The 24,647-nt window shown below is 37.1% G+C and overlaps 1 protein-coding gene across 1 annotated transcript in view; it reads right to left on the bottom strand.

Moving 5' to 3' along the window:
- The window catches only part of ZNHIT6 (zinc finger HIT-type containing 6), a 66,453-nt gene that overhangs the window by 6,425 nt on the left and 35,381 nt on the right, over positions 1-24,647 (bottom strand). Inside the window, exon 8 of the mRNA XM_004480902.5 lies at positions 23,901-23,978. Within this exon, the coding sequence (XP_004480959.1) occupies positions 23,901-23,978 (78 nt within the window). The remainder of the gene's footprint in view (positions 1-23,900; positions 23,979-24,647) is intronic.

Here is a 24,647-nt window from a genome sequence, read left to right as displayed (position 1 = left end):
ATCCCATGGTATGCCCTCCATTCTTTTCTCTCCCATTTAATAAAGTACAATGGAATACAAGTGATCAAGAATGTCATTATCAATATACATATAAATCTGCTATAATTCTATTTTAAGATTGGCAAAGTTTGGTATTCTTCTATTAGTAAATTACTTGCACCATAACTCATAGATGACTGAAACATGGACCACATTTATTAAGAATCCTTGGTGTAGTCATTTCTCTGAGTTCTAAGTTTGTCCCACTCAATAGTTTTTCAAATAGGAGAATACTGAAGTGCCTTAAAAAAATGCAAAGTCAAGTCCTTATAAAATCTGATTTCTTTTTAATAAGTAGGTGACAAGTAAGAGGACAACTGTAAAACCAAAAACGTACTAATGTATTTCACCCCTGGAATTAAGGTCTTCATTTATAATCACAGAATATTATTTTTTTATGTTCAAAAGAAACATAAAGTGCAAAATATTCAGTTTTTCTAAACCAGCCACCTTTGTGCCCATAGGCCACATAACACATACATTCTTCTCTCTGTGTAATACAAAACAGATGTGCTTATAACACTTTCAAAATGATTCCAGCATTCAAGAATTAAATGCTTCACATCTTTTAAACATTTTCCTTTGAAACAAAAAGTATTTTTTTAAAAGGTCAGCAGTAATTACAATAAACTGAGAAAATGAGATTGGAATAAATACCCAAGTATAAGATTAACTTATAAAGTTAAATATAAAATGATCATAACAATTTTTCTTAGGAGAAAATGAGACTTGAATTTTCAAACAGGAACTTTCCAAATAATAGCCTATACACACACTTTTGCAATGATTTATCTTCTGTGCATTCTAATGGAATCATAAGGTTTCTTACTAAGAGACACTTCCCAAATAAGGGAATGTGGTCTACTTAATTCAATTTTTGGTAAATAATTTTCAGTGTATACCTAATATTTTAGGTCTTTAATTTCTCTTCATAATATTACATTTTATTAGGTTCCTCTAGATTACCAAAGCTGAAGCAATTAAAAAAAATTCTTCAAAAGTTATATGGGAATCAAATTATTGTATTATTACTGATACAGTATAAAATGTTCCCAGCAGTGGAAGAGTCAGAAATAGATAAAAATTACCAAGTAATAGGTTATATGTGATTTCAATCCTAAAACCATTATGACTATACTTGTTTAATTATATATATATGCCTCTATGTTCAAAGCACTTAGGATGCAAAGATTTATAAGAAACTTGCCAACTAATATATAATTTTTAAAAAATTTTATTCAAATGCCATGAAAAATCTGGTATATTATGTAAGAATGGTTTGATTAGAATCATTTATTGTTTACCCTGAAATACTGCAAACTTCTAATCACTGCTGTATCACTGTTGAGTGTCAATGAACTCCTGGGCTTCAGCTTTCTAGTCTGTTAATTGAACAGAACATACTTCACTAGATAATCATTTAGCTAAGATTCTCAATTTCTTTGATTTTTACTACTCATGGTTATCATTAACATTTATTAGTGATTAAAAAGTAAATTATGTAAACTGTTAAAGAAAAGCTATCAAGAATAAAAAGGAGTGATGTTTTATGAATCTGGTAATTTAGTCACTTTTAGTAGTTGCTTGGGCTTGGAGTCTAACACTCTGAGTTAGAGTCCTGGCTCCATCACTTACTGGTCTGTGATTGTGGGCAAGTTATTTAACTTTTTTAGTCCCAAGTTTCCATGCCTGAAAATAGAGATAATGGCAGTGCTACCTTAGAGAGTTATTATGAGGGATAAATGTTTAAACACAGAAATTGTTAGATCACTTAAGTTAAACCATGAACACATCAGGTATTACATTTACATTTATTTAAAATAATTAACATTTTTCTAGAAACTTTAATAAAGGACAAAGACAATGAACTTTAGTACTAAAGAATGCCATTTATTATGTAAGCACTGAAACATATTTTTAACGCAATTTGCATTTTAAGTGTAGCCTTACAACTTTCAGTACAACCTTCAAACTTTTATTTATTATCATATTTATTTCCAAGAGGCTAAAAGTACTTTGAATGTCATGTTTCTGTTTCCATTATCTCAAGGCAAGTTTTAGCAGGTCCACCTTGGCATGGTCTAAAACATTTAAGTTTCAACTCCTTTGCAGCCATAAAGTTACTGATTCCTAAGAGGCAGCTTTATCTTTTTGAAATTTCCATGAACTCTGGTGTTTCCATTAAGTAGAATGGCTCTGCTACCATAAGAAACTACTTAGGTTTGGAAGAATTAAGATACTAACATTTGTCTTTTCTCTTATCCTCAGAGACACTCTCAGACTTTTTCTCTTGTTATTTCATGTGCTCACCCCCACAGGCTCACAAGCTGACCCTGCTCCAGGCAGCTTCACAGGGACATCACAAGGACAGCATGGCTCGGCAGGCTAAACAGGTGTTAAAGTGACTGACATTATATAAATAAAACTTGTCTTGATACTCAAGAGTATGCTTTTAATCTTGGCCCTGTTACTAACTTTCAAAGAAACTAGCCAAGTTTTTGATTCTTTCTCTGCTTTTTATTAGTAAATTAAATTCATGCTGTTTTTTCCTTCTCTCAACTCAAACAGAGATCAAGAATGAAAAAAAAAATGAGAGTCACAAATTGTTTTATTTCCATCTGATCACTGATACCCCTTGGGCCACTAGTTCTTCCACCCCCGAAAAATACTAAAATTAAGTTAGAATATTTTCCAAATTTAACAATATAATAGCAGTCCCTAGGCCAGAGTGTTTTTCCATTATAAAATAAGGTCCCTGGATGAGGTGATCACCAAGATCCCTCTAGCTCTAAAACTACATTTTCTGATACTTATCTGAAAAAGACAGCACTTAACCTGCATTCTTCATAGTTGTATTTATTTCTCAATATAGGTTTCTGGATTAAAAGTATACCTACCTGATTCCAAAAGTACCAAAAAATGTACTAACCTTTTTACAACCAGTCCATTGTTACTGATATTTAAATGCTTTAAAAAGCATGGTGCATCCTGGCATAAACTAAATATTTTATATTCACACTTACCAAATTCCCTTAAAATAATGCAAACACAAAAGTACTAAGCTTACTTTAATAGAGGAGAAAGAGAATGGATTAAGTGAAAAAAAAAAATCCACATTCAAACTCAAAACAATTGAAAAGGAAGAAAGAAACCATGTTGTTAATGAAGGAAGACCCAGAATAGAATGAGGAAAAATGATAGGTAAACTCAAATTAAACATACAAAACAAAACTAAGTATAGGGGTCAAGAAATTTTAATTCTTCTGTTTAAATAAGAAGTATTGAAGGTTTCTTCAAATAATAATCCTGCTTTTTTTTTCAACTCATAATATTCGAGCCACATTAGAAACAAATCTTGTCTGTTAATTCTTTCTCACCCAATGAATCTCTCTTAGTTTTGATATTTTAAAAAAAATCGAGTAATTGAATAAGTGGTTCACTGTACTTTGTTCTGTGATTTTTATGTATCCATGCAATGAGGGTTTCACATGCATAACATGGAGCACTAGCTATGAGTTGTGTGATATAGACATATGTTTCAATTCAAAAAAGCTCAATATTTTAGAACTGCAATGGTAAATAATACCGGTCTAACCATGATATGAAAGTTATGGATGTGATGAAACAAAGTGACCAATTACTCACTTTAGAACATGCTTTAAAAGGACCTTACAAGGCTCTGCCTTGTTCTAGATTCTATTTCTTTCTTTTTTTTTTTTTTAGTTATTTTTTTTTTATTGACTTTGTAATAATATTACATTAAAAATATATATGTGAGGTCCCATTCAACCCCACCCCCCCCACCCCCTTCTCCCCCCCCCAACAACACTCGTTCCCATCATCATGACACATCCATTGGATTTGGTAAGTACATCTTTGGGCACCTCTGCACCTCATAGTCAATGGTTCACATCATGGCCCATACTCTCCTCCATTCCATCCAGTGGGCCCTGTGAGGATTTACAATGTCCGGTGATTGCCTCTGAAGCACCATCCAGGGCAGCTCCATGTCCCAAAGACGCCTCCACCTCTCATCTCTTCCTGCCTTTCCCCATACCCATCGTCCACCATGTCCACTTTTCCCAATCCAATGCTACCTCTTCTATGTGGACATTGGATTGGTTGTGTCCATTGCACCTCTATGTCAAGAGGAGGCTCAGATTCCACATGGATGCTGGATGCAATCCTCCCATTTTCAGTTGTAATCACTCTAGGCTCCATGGTGTGGTGGTTGTCCTTCTTCAACTCCATCTTAGCTGAGTGTGGTAAGTCCAATAGATCAGATTGTAGGTGCTGGAGTCTGTTGAGGCTCAGGACCTGGCTATCACATTGTCAGTCCAGAGATTCAAATCCCCTAAATATATCTTAAACCCCAACATTAACTGCACCTCCAGCACATTAGCATGAAAGTCTTATGAAGGGAGATCCCATTTGAGTCCAGATTCATCACACATAAACACCATTTCCAAAGAGGGGCCATCTGCCCTGGTAGTTAACCCCATCGGCCATGAACATAACTCCCATGGGTCTCTTTAGCCCTCAAAGGAACCAATATCTGGGGGTGTATCTGCTTTATCTGTCTCTCTGACTCTGCTCAGTTGTTCATGAGGGCAATCCTTCTGCCAGCCTCCAGACTCTTTTTTAGAAACTCGTAGCCATATAAACTCATTTATCCTTTCCATTTCCCCCTTACTTTAGGTCAAACAGCATTTTAAAGTCATGTTATTTTATGTAGACATGGATATTCTGCTGATCCGCATTGAACCTTCCGTATAAGGTCATTTTCCAGTTGCATCATCAGTTGGTAGTTGATAGTGGTCCCTCGTTGCCAGGGAGGCTCATCCCCGGGTGTCATGTCCCACGCTGGGGGGAAAGCATTGCATTTACATGCTGAGTTTGGCTTCGAGACTGGCCACATTTGAGTAACATGAAGGCTGACAGGAGGAAATTCCCAGGCACAATGTTGCTCTAGGCCTTGTTCTTATTTTAGGTTTATCAGCTCACAAGCATAGTCATTAGCATCAGGGGCTCACTGTTGAACCCTCACTCCCTCCCGGTCCCCGCCACTGTACCTGGGAGACTGTCGCTGCTCCCCTAGGGACCACGACAGAGCACCATTGGCCAGGAACCCAGTACCCCCCTGCTGTGGTTTTTAATTGTTGCCACTATGAGTATATCCAAACATTACCATGCACCCTGGACATATGTTCTGTACAGCTCCCTGTCAGCCATATATCACCTGTCATTGGTATCCCATACCAGTATCCCTCCATTGCCATTGTTGAAACACTCTGTGATCCAGAACTCCCCGAAATTTGAAGCCCAATATAATGTCATGGTCCCTTACTAGGGAATGGCATATAGCGATGGGTTTAAAGGATAGATAAAGAACTTGGATAAAGTTAGATAAAGAGCTTAGATAAAGAATGTTGACTTGAAAAAATTCCACATCCTATCTTTTTCTTCCCCCCCCCCCCTAATTATTCAGCTTTTCTTCACAGGAGTCCTAGACCACAGCAATGTATATATATAATATACAGCACTCCCACACATCCACCAGAAAACCTTTTCCCTTCCACAGTGATACTCTTACGCCCTATTCATATCATATTTACTTAAAGTGATGTACAGAGTCTGAGACATTAGCTTTAGATTCTATTTCTTTAGACTCTTCTGATCCTCACTAGTAAGCGCAATTACTTTTAAATTCAGAAGGCTTAGGTTCCATTCTTATCACTGGTCCTTATGAGCTGTGGCTACTCCAGGGGCTTCGGTTTTCCTCATCTGTATAATGGTGTGAAGGATATTTATTCATGCCTTAGCTTGTAAAGATTAAATGATATAATGAGTGAAAATATTTCTAAATTGTAACTTGTTAAACATCTATCAATAATAAGATTTTATGCTTCAAAGGTAATTTAGCAACTCTAGCAGGGAAATGACATGCTTATCAGGAATTATGTTTATGATCTAAGAAGAAACCAGTTAGCAGAAAAAGCATGTATCTCATAGACCAACAGGCAAGAATTTCAAACCATGACTTTAATTTTTCTTAAGTCAATTTCTCAAAGCCTAAGATTCCTTTCTTACAGAATTAAATGATACCTGTGAAAACAACGCAAGCACAGTGCCTGGCATTTATTCATTAACTGCTCAAATATTTACTTAGTGCCTACCGTGTACAGGTACTCTGCTAGGTAACAGAGATACAGTCATAGAAATAAACCCCATGGTTTATAGGGGATGCCAGACAAAAAAACAATTACATTTCATTGGGACAAGTACCATGACAGAAATTTAAAGCTGGGCAGATACTCAGTAAACATTCTCTCTTGTTCCTTATCTACCTCCTCTAAATGTTCTTTCAGACTACACAGTGCCTTCAATATCTAAACACATCTTTGCCAACTCTCACTCCTCCCTCACCTTAAACTAGTTCTTTTTTTTTTTTTATTTATTTATTTATTTAATTCCCCCCCCTCCCCTGGTTGTCTGCTCTTGGTGTCCATTTGCTGCGTCTTGTTTCTTTGTCCGCTTCTGTTGTCGTCAGCGGCACTGGAAGTGTGGGCAGCGCCATTCCTGGGCAGGCTGCACCTTCCTTCGCGCTGGGCTGCTTTCCTCACTGGCGCACTCCTTGCGCGTGGGGCTCCCCCACGCGGGGGTCACCTCTGCGTGGCACGGCACTCCCTGCGCGCATCAGCACCGCGCATGGCCAGCTCCACACGGGTCAAGGAGGCCCGGGGCCTGAACCATGGACCTCCCATATGGTAGACGGACGCCCTAACCACTGAGCCAAAGTCCATTTCCCTAAACTAGTTCTTAAAATCCCTCCTCCTCCATGAATTTTCTCCTGTTGAATGTAGAGAATTTTAATTTGCCTTACTCTTCTTAACAAAACACATTATTTCCTCTGGAACTAAACTGAATACAAGAGTATGATTAATAGAGATTCTTACATCTTTGATCTTTATTAGGAAGTACAGCTTTGCAAAATATGGTTAGATTTCTCAGAGAAACTTTTGCTCATTCAAAAGCTGGTTAAATAGTTCATGTATTAATTATACCATAGAATGATATTATTTTAGAGCTGGAAGAAAATTAACGCAGTCTTTTTTGTTTTCCAGGTACAGAAAATGAAGTCCTAAGAAGTTAAGCAACTTAATCAGGGTGACTCAGGGAGATAAAGAGTTGGCATTAGAAAGCAGATCTTGTGAGTTCCTTTACACAGCTGTTTGCTTATTTGTTCATTCCTCACTCAACACCGTATTTATTGAGCATCTACCATGAACCAGACACTGTTCTAGGCAGTGGGCATACAATGGTAAATTATTAGGTATTAAATAAAGATGAAAGGATCAAGGCTTTCTACTAAGAAAGAACATGCTCAAGGTAAAGGCAGGAATGAGATAGGTGACTATCACATTGCAGGGAAATTAGACATGGGAATACACATAGAATTCAAATGGTCAGTTTTGGTACCTACAATAAATTACAGAGGGAGGTCTGGTTAGAGAAGAGGCTGAAGCTATTTGCTAAAATGAAATATGTGAATCACCTAGAAATTTTCATTACTTGTCATTTTTCTTCCCCAAAAAACTAAAAGCTGGCTACAAGACACTATATAACATAACTAGCGTGGCTAAATTTAGTAGATTAATAAGTTGAGAGTTAAATATTTCCCAAGTTTTTAGAAAGAACTCTCATTTTAAATGCATACAATCCTCTTACCCAATAATCAAAAGTATATATCTGAAAGGAGGTCCTCACTATGGAAACTTTAGGCTTGTAATGTGCTAAGAGTTTGACCATCACATTACTTTAGATCTCCCCTTCAGTATAACCTCTCTAAAATTCTTAAGCTCATAGCTGCTGAGACTTTGATAGTTGTGTTTGCATCTGTCCTGTAAACATTCACCCATCTGTGTCAACTAGTTGAGCTTCTGCTTGCCTAGAGCTAAGTTTACAATTCTTTTCATAAAACTACATACCGAAGAATTCTACCTGTTAAGCCTATTCCATCCCTCGAACAGTACCATCTTTGAGAAGATAAAAATGTTTAGCACCTGCTCTAAATATTCCATTATATACGTTAATATTCTTCAGTTTGACTCTAAAATTTTCTAGTCCTCAAATGATCCCTTATTTCCTTTGTTGTAGAGCCTTAATCCAAATTATAGTGAAAGGTTAATACTATTTTGAACATTTACTCATCTTGGTAATGACTCTGACAATGAAAAATAATCAAGAATCCCAAAATGGTATAACAAAGAACTGGGGCTGGGTTTACATAATCTAAGAACATGGATTATGGTCATTATGGTGCTGTGATAGTTTGAAATTATTTTATGAGTCCCAGAAAGACTATGTTTGTGAACTAAGCCATTTCTGTGTGTGTGTAACCTTTCAATTGGACTATGTCAATGAGGTGTGGCTCATGTTGAGTCTATGCCCCTTTGCTGGGTCTGATAAAAATGGACATACAGGAAAAGGGAACCACTGTTTGCTCCTGTCATGTGAGAGAAAGTCCCACAACTGAGCCGCAAAAAGAGAAACACTCTGAGAGGTTCAAGGAGCTGAGGTCCAGAGAAAGATAGCTATGTACCTGATAGGTTGCAGCTGAACTTGGGAAGAAAGTGGAACAGCTGAGATAGATATAGGAGGTCCAGAAAGAGACAAGCCCTATGCCTGGCTGCCCTCAGCTGAGCTTTGGGAGATGGAGCGGAAAGGCAGAGACCTTGGCAGAGGGGGTGGCCATCTTGCTTCACCTCATAGCAGCTGTCTTTGGTGAGAAAGCACCTCTGGTGGTGCTTTAATTTGGACATTTCACAGCCTTGGGACTGTAAGCTTTTACCCCCAATAAATCCCCCTTATAAAAGCCAACACATTTCTGGTACTTTGCATAGGCAGCCCTTTGGCAAACTAAAACAGGTGCTGAGAATCACGTACTACATTGCAAAGGAAGTACCAATGCTTTGGAGGCAGGTAGCCTAGGTTCTACCATTACTTGTTATAGTGGCTAGATGGCTGTAGGCAGGTCTCTCCATGCAATTATAACATAATATAGTTACAATGTATAATGTATGTATAATATAACATAATTATATGTAAACTGCTTAGTAGAATGCCTAAAAAATAGAAGGCACTCAATAAAGGGTTGTTTCTATAATTGCGTTTAATAAGGACACCTATTAGTCTCCAGATAAAATCTTGATTTTAATTTACCCTTGTAGCAAACATTGTTTTGTGTTTAGGAAAACTTATTCAGGGTCTTTGTACTTTTTTGTACACACACACCCTAAAATAATCTTGGGAAACAATGTTTCCCTTTACATTTAAAAATAGACATCTGAAATTTCATCTAAAATCTTTAGTTGCAAGTTTAAATAATTCAAAGAATATAATTTATGGTATATTGAAAATATTGATGATTTTAAATAAAATTGTTACATCACTCTTAAACAATCTACTACAACCTAAAGGCAATTTGATATCAAGAGCATCCATTTAAAAAATATATGAATGAGCATTTTTATAATAGACCACTTTATCTTCTTAAACTTATATTTCTATTCCAATCCCCCCCCAGAGAATATCATCCTAAATGATATATTTTTTATGTGTGGAAATCTCTTGACTATTCAATCATATACCTCTACCTCTGACAAAAAAAAAGAGTATATAAATTAAAATTTTAATTTTATTAGCTATGACCTGAAGGCTTTAAATATTAAAATTTCTTCTAGGCGGAATCAATTTTAACTATTATTAGTACAAAACTGATCAAAACAACAAAATGGATTACAAATATTGACAGATAATGGCTCATATTTAAAATAAAATTTATTGGAAATGTATCTCTTAATGTGATGGATGTATACCGATAATGGCATCTCCCACTAGATGCAAGGTTGTTAACTGTTGATTCTTAGGTAAACTAAGTCATTTGTCCCCATTCATCTCCACAAACATATTAAGAGAATCAAATTCCAAAAGGAAAACTAGAGGAAGTTTAAGTAATACCATTCAGAGCGCAAACTGTTATCCACTAATCTTTCCTTCATCACAACTATTTTCAAGGGATCTATGGCAAAAGGCAAAAATGGCCTCTTAGTACATAACATGGCATCTGAAAATAGTTAATACTGTTCTTAAAAATTCTGGAATTCCTTTAGTGTTCTCTAATATATTTAATACTATACCATATTTCAGTTTAAGACTTGGTTTAAGATCTTCACTTTTTAAAAGGCAGATTAAAAAAAATTAACATACATATTTTAAGTTTTTGATTTATAATATCTTAAAAGTGTATTTTTCAAACAATCCATGTAAACCTGAAACAAGATCTAATTTTCCATTTCTAGTTCAATTATGCAAGGTGCAAACTATTATCTTTAGAAATGTGAAAAAATGATTTTAAGAAATTCACCCTTGGAAACGGACTTTGGCCCAGTGGTTAGGGCGTCCGTCTACCACATGGGAGGTCCGCGGTTCAAGGCCCGGGCCTCCTTGACCTGTGTGGAGCTGGCCCATGCGCAGTGCTGATGCGCGCAAGGAGTGCCCTGCCACACAGGGGTGTCCCCCGCGTAGGGGAGCCCCACGCACAAGGAGTGCACCCATAAGGAGAGCCGCCCAGCGCGAAGGAGGGAGCAGCCTGCCGAGGCATGGTGCCGCCCACACTTCCCGTGCCGCTGACGACAACAGAAGCGGACAAAGAAACAAGACGCAGCAAAAAGACACAGAAAAACAGACAATCGGGGGAGGGGAGGGGAATTAAATAAATAAAAATAAATCTTAAAAAAAAAAAAAAAAAGAAATTCACCCTAATATCAAATGACTTACTTCTTTTCTACAACTTCAACATCTCAACTGAATCAACTTACTATAAAGAAAACATTATGTTAGATACTGTATGGGATCTAAAAATGTCCCCAAGGAGCTTACTACCCTGTCCTATGTTGCTCTAAGGATGGTATAAGGGATCACTTATATCAGTGTCTCCTAAGAGGAAGAAAGTGTAAAAGAATGCACACTTCTGGGTTCTATGTTTAGATTTACTAAACCAGAACTTCTGAGGGTAGACTGGGAACCTACATTTTCAAGAAGTGTTTTAGATGATTAGGATGGACAAAGAGGTCTGAGAAGCTCTGTCCTCCTAAGAGAAGAAGTATAAGTTGTGCATTCACTTGGGAGATGTTTACGGTCAGGAAGAACAACTGATTAGCAGGGACAGGGACTAGGTGAAACAGCAAGGAGGGAAAGTCCTGGTAGGACTTTGGGGTGAGGCAGGAAAAAGACCAAGCTCTCAGAATTAACCAGTGGGTGAAAGGTGGTGACCTGGCAGGCAGAACTGAGAGTCTAGGAAGTCAGAGTCTACAAAAGTAACAAGAGCTGGGAGGTCAAACCTGCTCTAAGGTAGAAGTGGGTCTTTGCTTGTTGGGGGGTATGTATCAGAAAAAGCCAAAAAGAAGGTTTGAGCTCACCATTCACTAATATAGTGTTAAAGGATCATTTTACCAAGGCAAAATCAAATTTATCTAAAAGGGCATAGGAAAAAGTATCCTATCTCTTCACTTCACTGAAAATGATTTTAAAATATTTCCTATTAAAGACCCATAAACATCCAAAGAAAGTAGAGTAACCTTAGTTTTTTAATTGAAAAAACATGCCCTCTCTAAGCATGGAAATAAAATCATCCAAGAAAAATAGCTCATGTTTTTTTGCTGGTTGCTTTTCAGATAAAAAGTGTTCCAAAATTATTAACTACAACCAACACTGTAGGAAGTGATCAACAGAATTTGTAAAAGAACAATAAGGTAGTACCCCCAAGAAAAGTAATACTCTTCTAAGATACTCATGAAATAAAAAGATAATGTTTTAGTTTTTGGCTTGGGTTTAAGTCTGAATTCTTGGTTTTATATGCCAAGTTTCAGAAGGGAAGGTATTTGGTGTGTATGTCCAACCAAAAAAGGACAAGGCTTATATATTATATATTAATACACATCTCTTAGGGCACTTAACCACATATCCATCTCCCCTCCTAGACTATGAGATCCTTTAGGGCTAGCCTTTCAGATTTCTATGTATCCCTAGGGCTTAATACTGTGCTGACACACGGAAGGTGCTCAGTGAATAGTAACTGAATAAATGAAAAAATACTGACTTGATTAATCTTAACCCACTGATACTTTAGGTCAGGTTCATATTATAAAAAGCTTGCCCTCTCAGCTGGTACTATTTTTCTGAGGCAACTTTATTTACTATTGAGAAATTGTTATAATTACTTTCTCATTTTACATATTGAGAATTGAAGCCCCCAACTAATTAAATTATATAAGGTCACAAATGACCAATACAAATATTTTTTAGAGCAAAGCTAGGCAAATTATGCCAGCAGGCCTAATATGGCCTACTTTGTTTTTGTAAATAAAGTTTTGTTGGGACAGTCGTGCCCATTTGTTACGTATTGTCGATGGCTGAATGGCAAAATTGAGTAATTGTGACAGGGACTGTATGACCTGCGAACCCTAAGTATTTACTATATGTCCCCTAAAATAAGTTGTCCAAGCCCTACTTTAGAGTATTAAAGTGAAAGCAACACAGCAACACCTCGCGTATAGCAAGCACATTTATATTTAAGTGAATCTGTATACCACTTATTAAAAATTAATACTCAGCTGCAACTGTGGAAAAGTCACTGGCTCAGAATGGCAGGAAATACAAAGATGATGCTGCTGAAGGCAGTCACTGTCATCAAAAGGAATTTCAACACCATATGGGCCACCTTTTATTGAGATAAAATACAAGATAGGATTGTAGGAACCCATGAGAAGTACAAAATACTTTCTGAGGCTCATAGGATCATTTTTTTGGGGGGGGGGCAGGGGGAAGGGTATCACCATGTGTGTATGAGGGCTCTACCGCAAAATCTACACAGAAAAATGGGGAGGGAAAGACATTATAAAAGACTCATTACGGAGGTTAATTAGGAAAGGCAGGGCAACAGGGAGAAGCCAAGAAATCAAAGAAGGCTCCAAGGTTTTATCCTGGTTTACTGGAAGAATGAGAAAACTGATAACAGGGAATTAGTAACAACATTTGCTGACTGTATACTAGATGCAAGAAACATAGCCCCCATAATCTTCATGTAAAACAAAACTCACACAGACACATACACAAATAAGGAAGAAGGGGATGTTGAATGATGAGATCTAGATATGTTGAGCTTAAGATTTAATGAGTAAGTAAGTGAGGGTAGCTGGAAACCAAGAGTTGAACTTGGGAGAGAGGTTGAAAATAGATATAGATTTGGCAGTCAATTGCACAGAAATAAGAGTTGACATCTAAAATAAACAAGCTCCCAAAACCTCATATTCTTTCAATATCCTATTTATGTCAAAAGAAATGTAAACTATTGACCTTCAGAGAAATTTAAAAAAATTTTTTTAAAGCAATGCATAATACAGTCAACTGCCAGTCATGTGGAACTTTTACCTTAAACAGATTTCCTGCTTTTATTTAGGAAGTAATCTCTTGCAAAAAAAGAAAAAAAAAGAAAAACCTCTTATATTAATTTAGTCAGTTCAGCAAGATGTTGACCTGAATGTTTTTCTAGTTCATAAATACCTATTTATCGAGAGTGATCTGCTATATGCTAGGCATTGTGTTAAACAGCTGACATATATTATCTCCAATTAATCTTTATTGCATTATCATATCTGTTTTGATCTATACTTTCAGATGGGAAAAGTAAGGCTTGGTAATTATTTTTGGTTAAAAGAAAGAAGGACATTTTGGAGCATCTCTTCATTTGGGTTAGGTTTGAGGAACAGTGTTTAAATGAATCTGTAAAGGTGAGATTTTCGTCTACAAAGTCTAACCTAGAACCTCTTAAAGCAAAATAAGGTCTACTTCTCCATATTATGGATCCAGGAAAGATAATCAGCCTGAAGGGATCCTAATTACAAAGGATTATTAGTATAGAAAGACCTTTCATTTTGAAAATAATGTTCCAAAAAATGATGCCATTTCTATTTGAAACTCAACATGCTCCAAGCCTCTCCAGACCTTAACTCCATCTCTCTATATACAGTATCCATGTTAGAAACTCAGTCACCTTTGCTTCCTATTCACTATTCCCTACAGCCAACCTGCCACCAAGCCCTACTGACTCTTGTGCTTGATTTTTACAGTTGCCTACTGCCAAGAGGACAAGATCCAGACTTAGCATTAGAGCTAGGTCCCAAACTACCTTCTCAACCTCATTAAAAAAAAAAAGGCTTCGAAATACTACCCATATACATCTATATACTCCAACCTCCTCAAATCACTTTCTTACAACACATCATGCTTTTTTTCCTTATTTCTCCCCACTCCAACCCCCCCCGCCCCGCCGTTGTCTGCTCTCTGTGTCCATTCGCTGTGTGTTCTTCTGTGTCTGTTATATTCTCATTAGGCAGCTCTGGGAACCCATCTTGGGACCTTCTGGAGTGGGAGAGAGGCGATCATTCTCCTGCTCCACCTCAGCTCCCTAGTTTGCTGCGTTTCATATTGTCTCTTCTTTGTATCTCTTTTTTGTTCCATCATCTTGTTGTGTCAGCTCTCTGTGTGGGCAGCACCACTTCTGGGCAGTCTGCTCTCCTGCGCAGGGCTGCACTCTTTGTGTGGGGGCCACTCCTTGTGCAGGGGGCACCCCTGTGTAGGGTGACACTCCTTGTGTGCGGCAGCACTCCACATGGGCCAACTCGCCACAAGGGCCAGGAGGCCGTGGGTATTGAACCCTGGACCTCCTACATGGTAGGTGGAAGCTCTATCCATTGAGCCATATCTGCTTCCCACATCATGCTTTTTTAATAAATTTATCTGTCAGGGTCATCATCTGCACCTTTATTTTCTCTGCCTAGACTGATCTTCTCTAGCCAAGTCACATTCTAATTTAGAAAAGATCAAACATCATCACATCCATTAAAGTCTTCTCTGATGACACAAAGACAGCTGCTACCATCTCCATAGTCTCACAGTACTAAGACACAGGTTTATTATAATTATATATATATGTTTGTTTTCCCCAATACAATAGGACTGTATCCTATTCATTCTTGTATATACCCCAATTTTTACTTACAGCCCTATAGATTAAATGGGCTTAAATCATTGGTTTTTAAATAAATTTGGAAAGAATCATCCCAAAAGGCTTAAATCAGATCTTTATTAAACCAGGATCTTATAGAAACATCAAAGCAGCAAAGTAAATGGAAGAAAAGAAAATGTGTGTATCTGAGCTTCTTTATAGAAATAATTCTATTAGTAAGTAAAGGTAAAATCTAGGCTTAAAATTTAAGATTTTGAAAATTACAATTGAATGGATAGCATCAAAGCTGGCAGTTTGAAAATTCATTGGTCAGTAATAACTTAAGTGAGCAGTAACATAATGATAGTAACTGCCATTACCAATGTAGGTCTTTCTGGTTTAAAATCACTTAGTGACATTCTGGGAATAGAAAGCTGGTAAGAAATATTGTGGCAAGAGGGCAAGCGTGGCTTTATTAACACTAGCACCTCATATGTATGATCTCCTCCACTGGAAACACAGACTATACAACTGGGGGAGGAAAGGTTTTCTTTACTGCGCTATCCCAATATCTAGAATAGTACCTGAAATACAGTAGGTCCTCACAAAGTGTTCATTTGCTGAACAAATGAATGACTGACTTTCAGAAGCTCTACTACTTTATTATAAGGAACAGATTCAATCCCTGTGATATCTAGAAAGAAAACTACAAAATACATCAAAAGCAAATTCCTTGGGGTTAAAAATGAATTCTATGGTCACTTAAATTTTTAAAAATTCATGTATGGCAAAGCTAAAACGAGAGAATCAATTAGGTTTGCTCTAGCTGCTCAGGCATATCATGAGACAATTGCCATACACCTTCCAAAAATGGTAAACAAAATCAGTGGAAAGTGGCAACATCAATTTAGTTAAAAAGACTTTTTCTCTGAAGTTACTGGAATGCAGTAAATCACAGGATACATTTTAAAATCAAATAGCCACTAGAAAACTACACCTTTCTGTCTCCTAAGCACTTTTCAGGAAGTAATAAAATCCTCCTATTTAGCATACTTATCTTAATTAGAAGCCTAACATTTTAAACTACACTAATCTTACTGAGATATTCTCTGAATGCACTTCCCTTTAGTGGTATAATTATGTATACAATTAAATGTAAATGCTCATCTAAGCCTATCTATGAATATATTATCTGGAAAACACTATGGTTTAAAAGTATTTCTGATAAAAAAGTAAAATAAAGATCTATTTCTAACATGTACTCCATAACATCTAGCTTTATTAATTCATAATTAGAAAATATGTATAAAACCGGAAAATAAAAAAACAAACAAAAAAACTGGGAGGTTTTTAAAACTTTGTCAACTCTGCCTTTGAAGGTAACAATCAGAAATATAAGGATGTACCCTACCCCCAATTTAGGTCTACCCTCAGGTTAAAACCTCCTTCAACTAGAATTTCAGATATTATTATTGCCTTCAAGTCATGCTATTGCTCCTCTAAGTTAAGTAGGGAATAATTTTTTAATCTAAGATCCCCGGTGGATCCCCCACCACACTCCCTCTTCTTTGGTGGTAAATATTCATGTATCATTTAATTCAAGCAATGACTCAAATGGGGAATTTGGAGGACAAGTTTTCTATAGAGATGAAATTAAGTCAAAGCACTTTTCTTATTTCTTAGTGTGGCTTAGGTTTAGTATCAAACAGTCTGATTTCTAGGCACTCCCTTAAGTTAACACCATCCACCTTTAAATTAATCTATGATTCCCTCCCCTTTGGGGATTAAAAGAGTTAATTCAGGTCTCACTTTGGTCCTTTTTTTGTACTCTAAAAAGCAAGGTCAGAGAGAATAAAAGACCCTAAAGGAGAATGAAACAAGAAAAGCTGAATGTTGAGAACCAAGTGACTTCCATTTTAGTGCAATTTTTTTAAAAACCTTGTTACTATATTCTAAGAATCCTGATTTTTTGCTTTGCCACTGAACAAAAGCTGTTTCCAACTGCTCCCCTCAGCATCATATAATTCTGGAGACATTTCTGCCACTCTTAGAAAATCCTGGTCTATTAGAACTCTGTATCTTCCAAGTTAAAACTAATTGCTATCAGGATCCAAGCAGTCTGTGCTATATTACAAACTTAAAAATACTCAGCATCCTATATTTACCTTGTACCATATACATTTATGGTTCCTTGCAATAAAAAAGTATTTTGTCAGAGAATCAAGTTTGACTGGCTTGGCAGAGCCATTTCTTTATTGGCCGCAGCCCAATTTGCCTTGATTTAAAATGCAAATGTAACAGAGGAGAACCAGCAAGGTAGCAGTGGAGTAAGGAGCTCCTAGAGTCAGCTCCTGCTATAGGGCAGTTAGTAAACACCCAGAACTCTCTGGAGCTAGCTGAGGCACCTGTTTAGGAGCTCCAGGAAGCCAGAAGAGAATCCTCCCACATCCTTCAAGGAATGGAAGGAGACTGCCCATCTGCCGAGAAGACTCTAAGTACAGTGCTCCATGCCATGGAGGCCGGTGCCCATCCTCCACTGGAGGCACAAGCTGCCTCTGGAGGTGTTCCGCGGCTGGAATTGAAAGCTTCACTTCCCAAAAATGGGGGAGGAAGAGACGGTTGGGCACCAATTTCAGCAACTGATGAGTAAATTCAGCAGGCTAAAGTATAATCCTGAGAACAGCTAAAGTTTGAGCCTGTCCAAGTCAGAAGAGGCCGGGCGCTGCCATCTTAACTCCCCACTTGGCATCAGGGAAGCAGGGTGGACTGAAAATCAGTGGCTGGTAGGGACTGGCTTCTTTCCATCCAGGTAAGAATGCAGCTCTAGCCTACGTCCAGTGCCACCTCTGGCAGGAAGGAAGCTGCGGGGACGTGCGCTAGCCTCTCCGGGAGCTATTCTGCGACTGGAATAAGAAGCTCCATTTCCCAAAAACAAGGGAGGATGAGACAGTTGGTTGCCGATTTTGGCTACTCATTGGTAAACTTGGCTGGCTAAGATATAACCCTGGGAACAGCTGGAGTGTGAATTAGCCCAAGTTTGAAAAAGGGGCCAGTTGCTGCCATTTTGACTCTGCCTCCAGCCTGAGGGAAAGCCGGGCTGACGGAAAATCACAGTGACGGTAGGAACTGGTTTCTTTCACCCAGATCACCCTGCAGCCCTAGACTAGGCTTCAGTCCCCCCTCTGGCTGGGAGGAGAATGGTGGGCCCTGCATGATCCTATCCAGGTAACTGCAGGTAACTTTGGCTAGCACCAACTGAATAATCAAAAGTCTGCTGGTGCAACTGAGGTCATCTTGGACCCGCACTGCAAAGATTGCTGCCCACACCTGCAGCTCCATTCCCACCCTAGGCAGGGCAGAAAGGAGTAAGAAGCTTCATTAGTCTCTCTAGGCCTGCACGACTTGGATTATTCCACACAGCTCTTACTCTGTCCCTACCCCTGGCAAACAAGAAAATTGGAAGAAGCTTCATTGGTCCCTGGCACAATGAGGGCAGCTTGAGCCTCCACAGCTTTTAGCACCAACTATATACTTGGCTCCTACTGCACAACCAGCAAGGGAGAAAGGGCAGGAAGTCCTAAACTAAAGAGAAAAACTGCACCCAGAATAAATACTCTAGTAAGCCAGATGTCAAGACACCAACAAAAAATTACCATCTATACCAAGAAACAGGAAGCTATGGTCCAGTTAAAGGAACAAGATAAGCCTCCAGATGACATAAAGGAGTTGAGACAACGAATCACAGATGTTCAAACAAATCTCCTTAATAAATTCAGTGAGATGGCTAAAGAGATTACGGATATTAAGGAGACACTGGATGAGCACAAAGAAGAATGTTAAAGCATACCCAGAAAAATAGCAGATCATATGGGAAGGAAAGGTACAATAAATGAAATTTAAAAACATTAGAATCATATAATAGCAGATTTGAGAAGACAGAAGAAAGGATTGGTGAGCTTGAAGAAATGGCCTCTGCAAGTGAACCTACAAAAGAACAGATGAAGAATGGAAAAAATTGAACAAAGTCTCAGGGAACTAAATGACAGCAAAAGGTGTACAAACATACGTGTCATAGGTGTCCCAGAAGGAGAAGAAAAGGGAAAAGGGGCAGAAGGAATATTTGAAGAAATAATGGTAGAAAATTTCCCAACCCTATTGAAAGACATAGATATCCATGTCCAAGAAGTACAATGTACTCCCATCTGAAAAATCTGAATAGACCAACTCTGAGAAACATACTCATGAGAATGTCAAATGCCAAAGAAAAAGAGTATTCTGAGAACAGCAAGAGAAAAGCAATGCATAACATAAGGGAAACCCATTAAGATTAAGTACTGATTTCTCTCCAGAAACCATGGAGACAAGAAGACAGTGCTCTATATATTTAAGATACTACAAGAGAAAAACTTCCAGCCAAGAATCTTTTATCAGCAAGACTGATACTGTCTTTCAAAAATGAGGGTGAGATTAGAATACTTACAGATAAACAGAAACTAAGAGAATTTCTAAGCGAGAGACCAGATCTTCAGGAAATACTAAACGGTATGCTAGACCCTGAAAAGAAAAGACAGGAGAGAGGGGCCTGGAAGAGAGGCTAGAAATGAAGATTTTATCAATGAAAGTGTCAAAAGAGTGATGAAAATAAAATATAACAGATAAAACTCAAATAGTCAGGAATAAACTTAACTAACAATGTAAAGCACTTGTATTCAGAAAACTGCCACACAGTGTTAAAAGAAATAAAAAAAGACCTAAATAACTGGAAGAACATTCCATGTTCATAGATTGGAAGACTAAATATCATTAAGATGTCAATTCTACCCAAATTGATATACAGATTTAATGCAATCCCAATAAAAATCCCACCAGCATTAAAGAAAAATTGAAAACATGATCACCATATTTATTGGAAGGGTAAGGGGTCTTGACTAGCCAGAAACATCATAAAAAGGAAAAGTGAATCCTCATCTCCAGACTTTAAATCATATTACCTAGCTATAGTGGTAAAAACAGCATGGTACTGGCATAAAGACAGACATACAGACCAATGGAACCAAATTTATGGTTCAGAAACAGACTCTCACATGTATGTCAAGTGATTTTTGACTAGCCTGTCAAACCTACACAGTTTGGGCAGAGCAGTCCATTCAACAAATATTGCTGAAAGAATTGGATATCCATAGCTGAAAGGGAGAAAGAGGACCCCTATTTCTCACCTTATCCAAAAATTAACTCAAAATGGATTAAAAAACCTAAAAATAAAAGAACCATAAAACTTTTAGAAGAAATTGTAGGAAAATATCTTCAAGACCTGGTGGTAGGTGGTAGATTCTTAAAGGAGATAAAATGAGGACTGAGATGGACTACTGATGTTTAATGTATGTAGAAGTTTTAATTAGCTTTACTGTAAAAGTGTAGAAATGTATAGTGGCTGGTAACACATAGTAATAACTAGTTTATAAATGGGGATGTGACTGAAAATGGTAGTCTAGGTATGTAAAGGCCAACTGACAGAATGCTAGAGAATAATCTAGGAACTGAACAGGACAGTAAACCCAGAGGTGGATGAGAACTGTGACTGATGGTACAGATGCAAGAGTATCCTTTGTAAGCTAGAGCAAATGTACATCACTATTACAGGGTGTTGGGAATGTGGAGAAGCAAGGGAAAAATGCAGCTGGAGGGACCTACGGACTCTGGTTAGCAGTAATAATATAATATTATTGCATCTATGCGAAAGATGTACTGTGTTGATAATGAGGCAGTATGGAAAATGTGAGCCAAATGTCCACTATGGACATGGTAACAATCAGATGATATTATCTTATCTGTAGCAAATGTTCAACCACAGTGTGGTGTGTTGATGGAGGGGTGTTGTTTGGGAATTCTGTACATGTTCATGACTGTTTTATAAGTTTACAACTTCTGTCATAAAAAATATATTTAAAAAATAATAATAGGGTGGGTTGGGAAAAAACACACTAAATGTAAGATAAGGACTGTGATTAGTAGTAAGATTTTGACAATATTCTTTCATAGTTTGTTACAAACATCTCACGACAATGGAAGGTGTTGGTGGAGGGTTGACATATGGGACCCCTGGACGATGTTATGCATGTTTGCTTTGCAAGTTCACAAATTTTACTATACACTTAGTTGTTTATGTATATTCATATATAAATGATACAAAGATAATAATAATAGGTTTGTTTGGGGGAAAATACTTTGGCTAATAGTAATATTTTGATAATGCTCTTTAATCATTAGTTAAAAAGGCTTAACAACAATGCAAGTCATTGGTAGTTGGGTGAATTATGAGAGTCCTGTATGATGCTATCTATGTTTGTCTTGTAAGTTCTCAATTATTATCATACACTTATTGTTTATGTATGTTTACATATGAGTGTTATACTTCAACTAATTTTAAAAAAAAGCAAATGTAACAAACCTTCCCTTTTAGGTAATGGTAGAAATGAAAGTGTATTTAACAAAGAAACCAAAAAAAAAGCACAAAAACACAAAAAAACAGACAAAATCTTTTGCTCTTAGGAATCGTACCTAAATGATATAGGTTGTTTTATCTGCTTTGTCAAACTTATTTATCTGGCTAGCAAAATAGGTAAATAAGGTGACCATGGTCAAGTTGATACCCTAACTTGCCAAAACAGAAACTTTTACTTAATTCTATAAAAAGCAATCTGGTGTTTCAAATGCATGTTTATTAATTTAGAATATTAAATAATCTCATTAATGCATCCATTACAATAGTAGACAAAGGTTATTATTTATAAATATTCAAGGTCAGATAAGCACATACAAAGGAAAATGATGAGGGATTCAGTTTTATTTCCTCACTGTACTTAGTAAGTCTTTCCTGCATCAAGATAGATAGTAATTTTACTGCTTCCCTTCCACATTCCTTCTGGAACAATTTATAAGCTATACCCATACTAGCAGGCTATGATGCAGTGTTGGTAAATGCTCTGAGTGGTACAGAAGTGTTAGAATGGTCGAACAGGTGCCGTTACCAGGTCATCAGCAGAAGACTGGGAGCGTATACAGTTAGTTACGTGGTCTAGAGAAGACAGGAAGAAGCAACTATCCAAAAATGTATTTTAGTCTTCATAAAGACCCTAATAGAAACTGTACCCAACTTATAAAACTGAAACCATAATATACTAATATACTCATCAAGTGTGTGCCATGGTATGAAACATGAATGACATTTAAATGAACTAATTAGATAATATATGGTAATACATGGAAAGGAACTGAATTTGGAAGAGGAAATACAGATACTATAGGAAAGAAGGAAAAAATAAATAAAAGAAGAATTATTTAATAAATGATAAGAAGTAAATTCCGGGAAACGGACTTTGGCCCAGTGGTTAGGGCGTCCGTCTACCACATGGGAGGTCCGCGGTTCAAACCCCGGGCCTCCTTGACCCGTGTGGAGCTGGCCATGCGCAGTGCTGATGCACGCAAGGAGTGCAGTGCCACGCAAGGGTGTCCCCCGTGTGGGGGAGCCCCACGAGCAAGGAGTGCGCCCGTGAGTAAAGCCGCCCAGCGTGAAAAGAGGGAGCAGCCTGCCCAGGAATGGCGCCGCCCACACTTCCCGTGCCACTGACGACAACAGAAGCGGACAAAGAAACAAGACGCAGCAAATAGACACCAAGAACAGACAACCAGGGGAGGGGGGGAAATTACATAAATAAATAAATCTTTAAAAAAAAAAAAAAAGAAGTAAATTCCAAGGGCATAATGCAAATTGTTTCGTTCAAACATGAATTATATGGAATTCACTTTAGGACTTCACAAAACTCAAAGAATGTCATCTGAGGGTTCCTTTTACAACAGTATTTTTCATTAATTATCTAAATGTTTGATTCCCAATTTCAGAACTACTCAATTTGGTTAACATGGATGCTGTAACTTTGGATAATTATCTTTGTGCAAACCACAGAACTTTCTATCCTTCCCCCATTTGGGAACCCAAACCTATAAGGGGAAGAAGGGAAGAAAGGACTCCCTGATAACATAATTAGGGGCAGGCAGAGCTGGGATTCTAATCCAACTTTCCAGTATTCAAACTCTTAAACCTGTAAGCTATACTTGCAGATCAAATAATAAAAAATACTGATGGAGAGTTGGCCTGAATTTGATCCAGTTTTTAAAATCAAACAATGAGGAACAGGAGAAAAGCATCAGAGGTCACTGAAGATCAGTGCTTTGCAATATAACTAGCACATCAAAAGCAACTTTAGACTTTGCAGAGGCCCTCAGAGATCTGCTAGTGTAGTCTAATTCATCATTCCATTAATGAAGGAACAGAGCCCAGTGGTACTAAGAACTTCCTCAAACCCTATGGTTTGCTAGAAGCTGGCTCTCTTGACATTTCTATGCACTGTTCTTTCTACAACCATACATGTGACAGTCAAATGAAAATATGAATTTTTAATTTCCAAAGGTAAGTATATAAACACTGGTAGTCTGTTGTAGACACTATTTCTTCTAAAAAGTTAAGACGGTCTTTAGAAATTTTTGTTGTACACAAGAATATTTTAAAAATATTCTAATGAGTGATTTTTCAACTGGATTTATCCTAGACATGTGATTATTTTAAAATTTAATTTGAAAGTAATTTTAAAAAGTTTTAAAGCAATTTTTAAAAGTTTAGGTTTTACTGACAACCAGATAAACTAGTATAACTAGCTACTTAAAGGTTAATGACCACTTAGTTATATTGCAAAATTAGAAAAAGTGTAAAGAAATGGGAAAGTAGGGGCAATTTTACCTTACTAAATTTTGCTGCATATTTTCAACCTTCATTAAAATTTGGACACCAGTCTGAGAGCGAATGTAAGCTTTCAACCTGAAATAAAAATGCCATATTGAAGGGAGCGAAATTGATTTTTAATATATTTTAGGACAGTGTCTTGTGAAGACTTTGCATTTAAGAACAGTTAATTATCTTAAAATTCATCTATACAAGCAGAAAAAAGGGGTTGAAGATACTTTCTAAACAAGGATCTAATTAAAAAAAATACCTTTCGTCTTTCTTCAATTAATTATCTTAAATTTAAAAATACCTACTCTAGTAAGTTAATCTAGCTATTTTACTTTGCTTTAAAAAATCTTATCCAATGTAATGTGACAGATATCCAGCAAATACTCAAAAACATTTATCCAAAAGTTCCCAAATGTCTTACTGCCAGATATATGACTAATGATAACAACTGGATAATAAGTCAGAAGAAAAAAAGAAACCCTCTCAACTATAACAGCTTTCCCAAAGACACTGGTTGATGAGATGTGACCTGAATCTGGTTCAGTCCAGGCAATACCTTGAATAAAAAGAACAAGATTTTACTAGAATTGGATTGGACATTTTAGAATCCACTCAAGTCTAACCAGGTTACTTTGGAACCAATTCAAGTATTCCTATCCCAACCTGGTACCATATGGTGAAAAGGAAGTTAGCTGGGCTCCTGCCCAGAACTATTAATAATTTAAACTCCAATAATAGCTTCCATTAGAGCAC

Source organism: Dasypus novemcinctus, chromosome 9 (assembly GCF_030445035.2).
Source record: "Dasypus novemcinctus isolate mDasNov1 chromosome 9, mDasNov1.1.hap2, whole genome shotgun sequence".
Classification (NCBI taxonomy): domain Eukaryota; kingdom Metazoa; phylum Chordata; class Mammalia; order Cingulata; family Dasypodidae; genus Dasypus; species Dasypus novemcinctus.
Note: the sequence above shows the minus strand (reverse complement) of the source record. Positions and strands in the feature narration are given on the sequence as shown.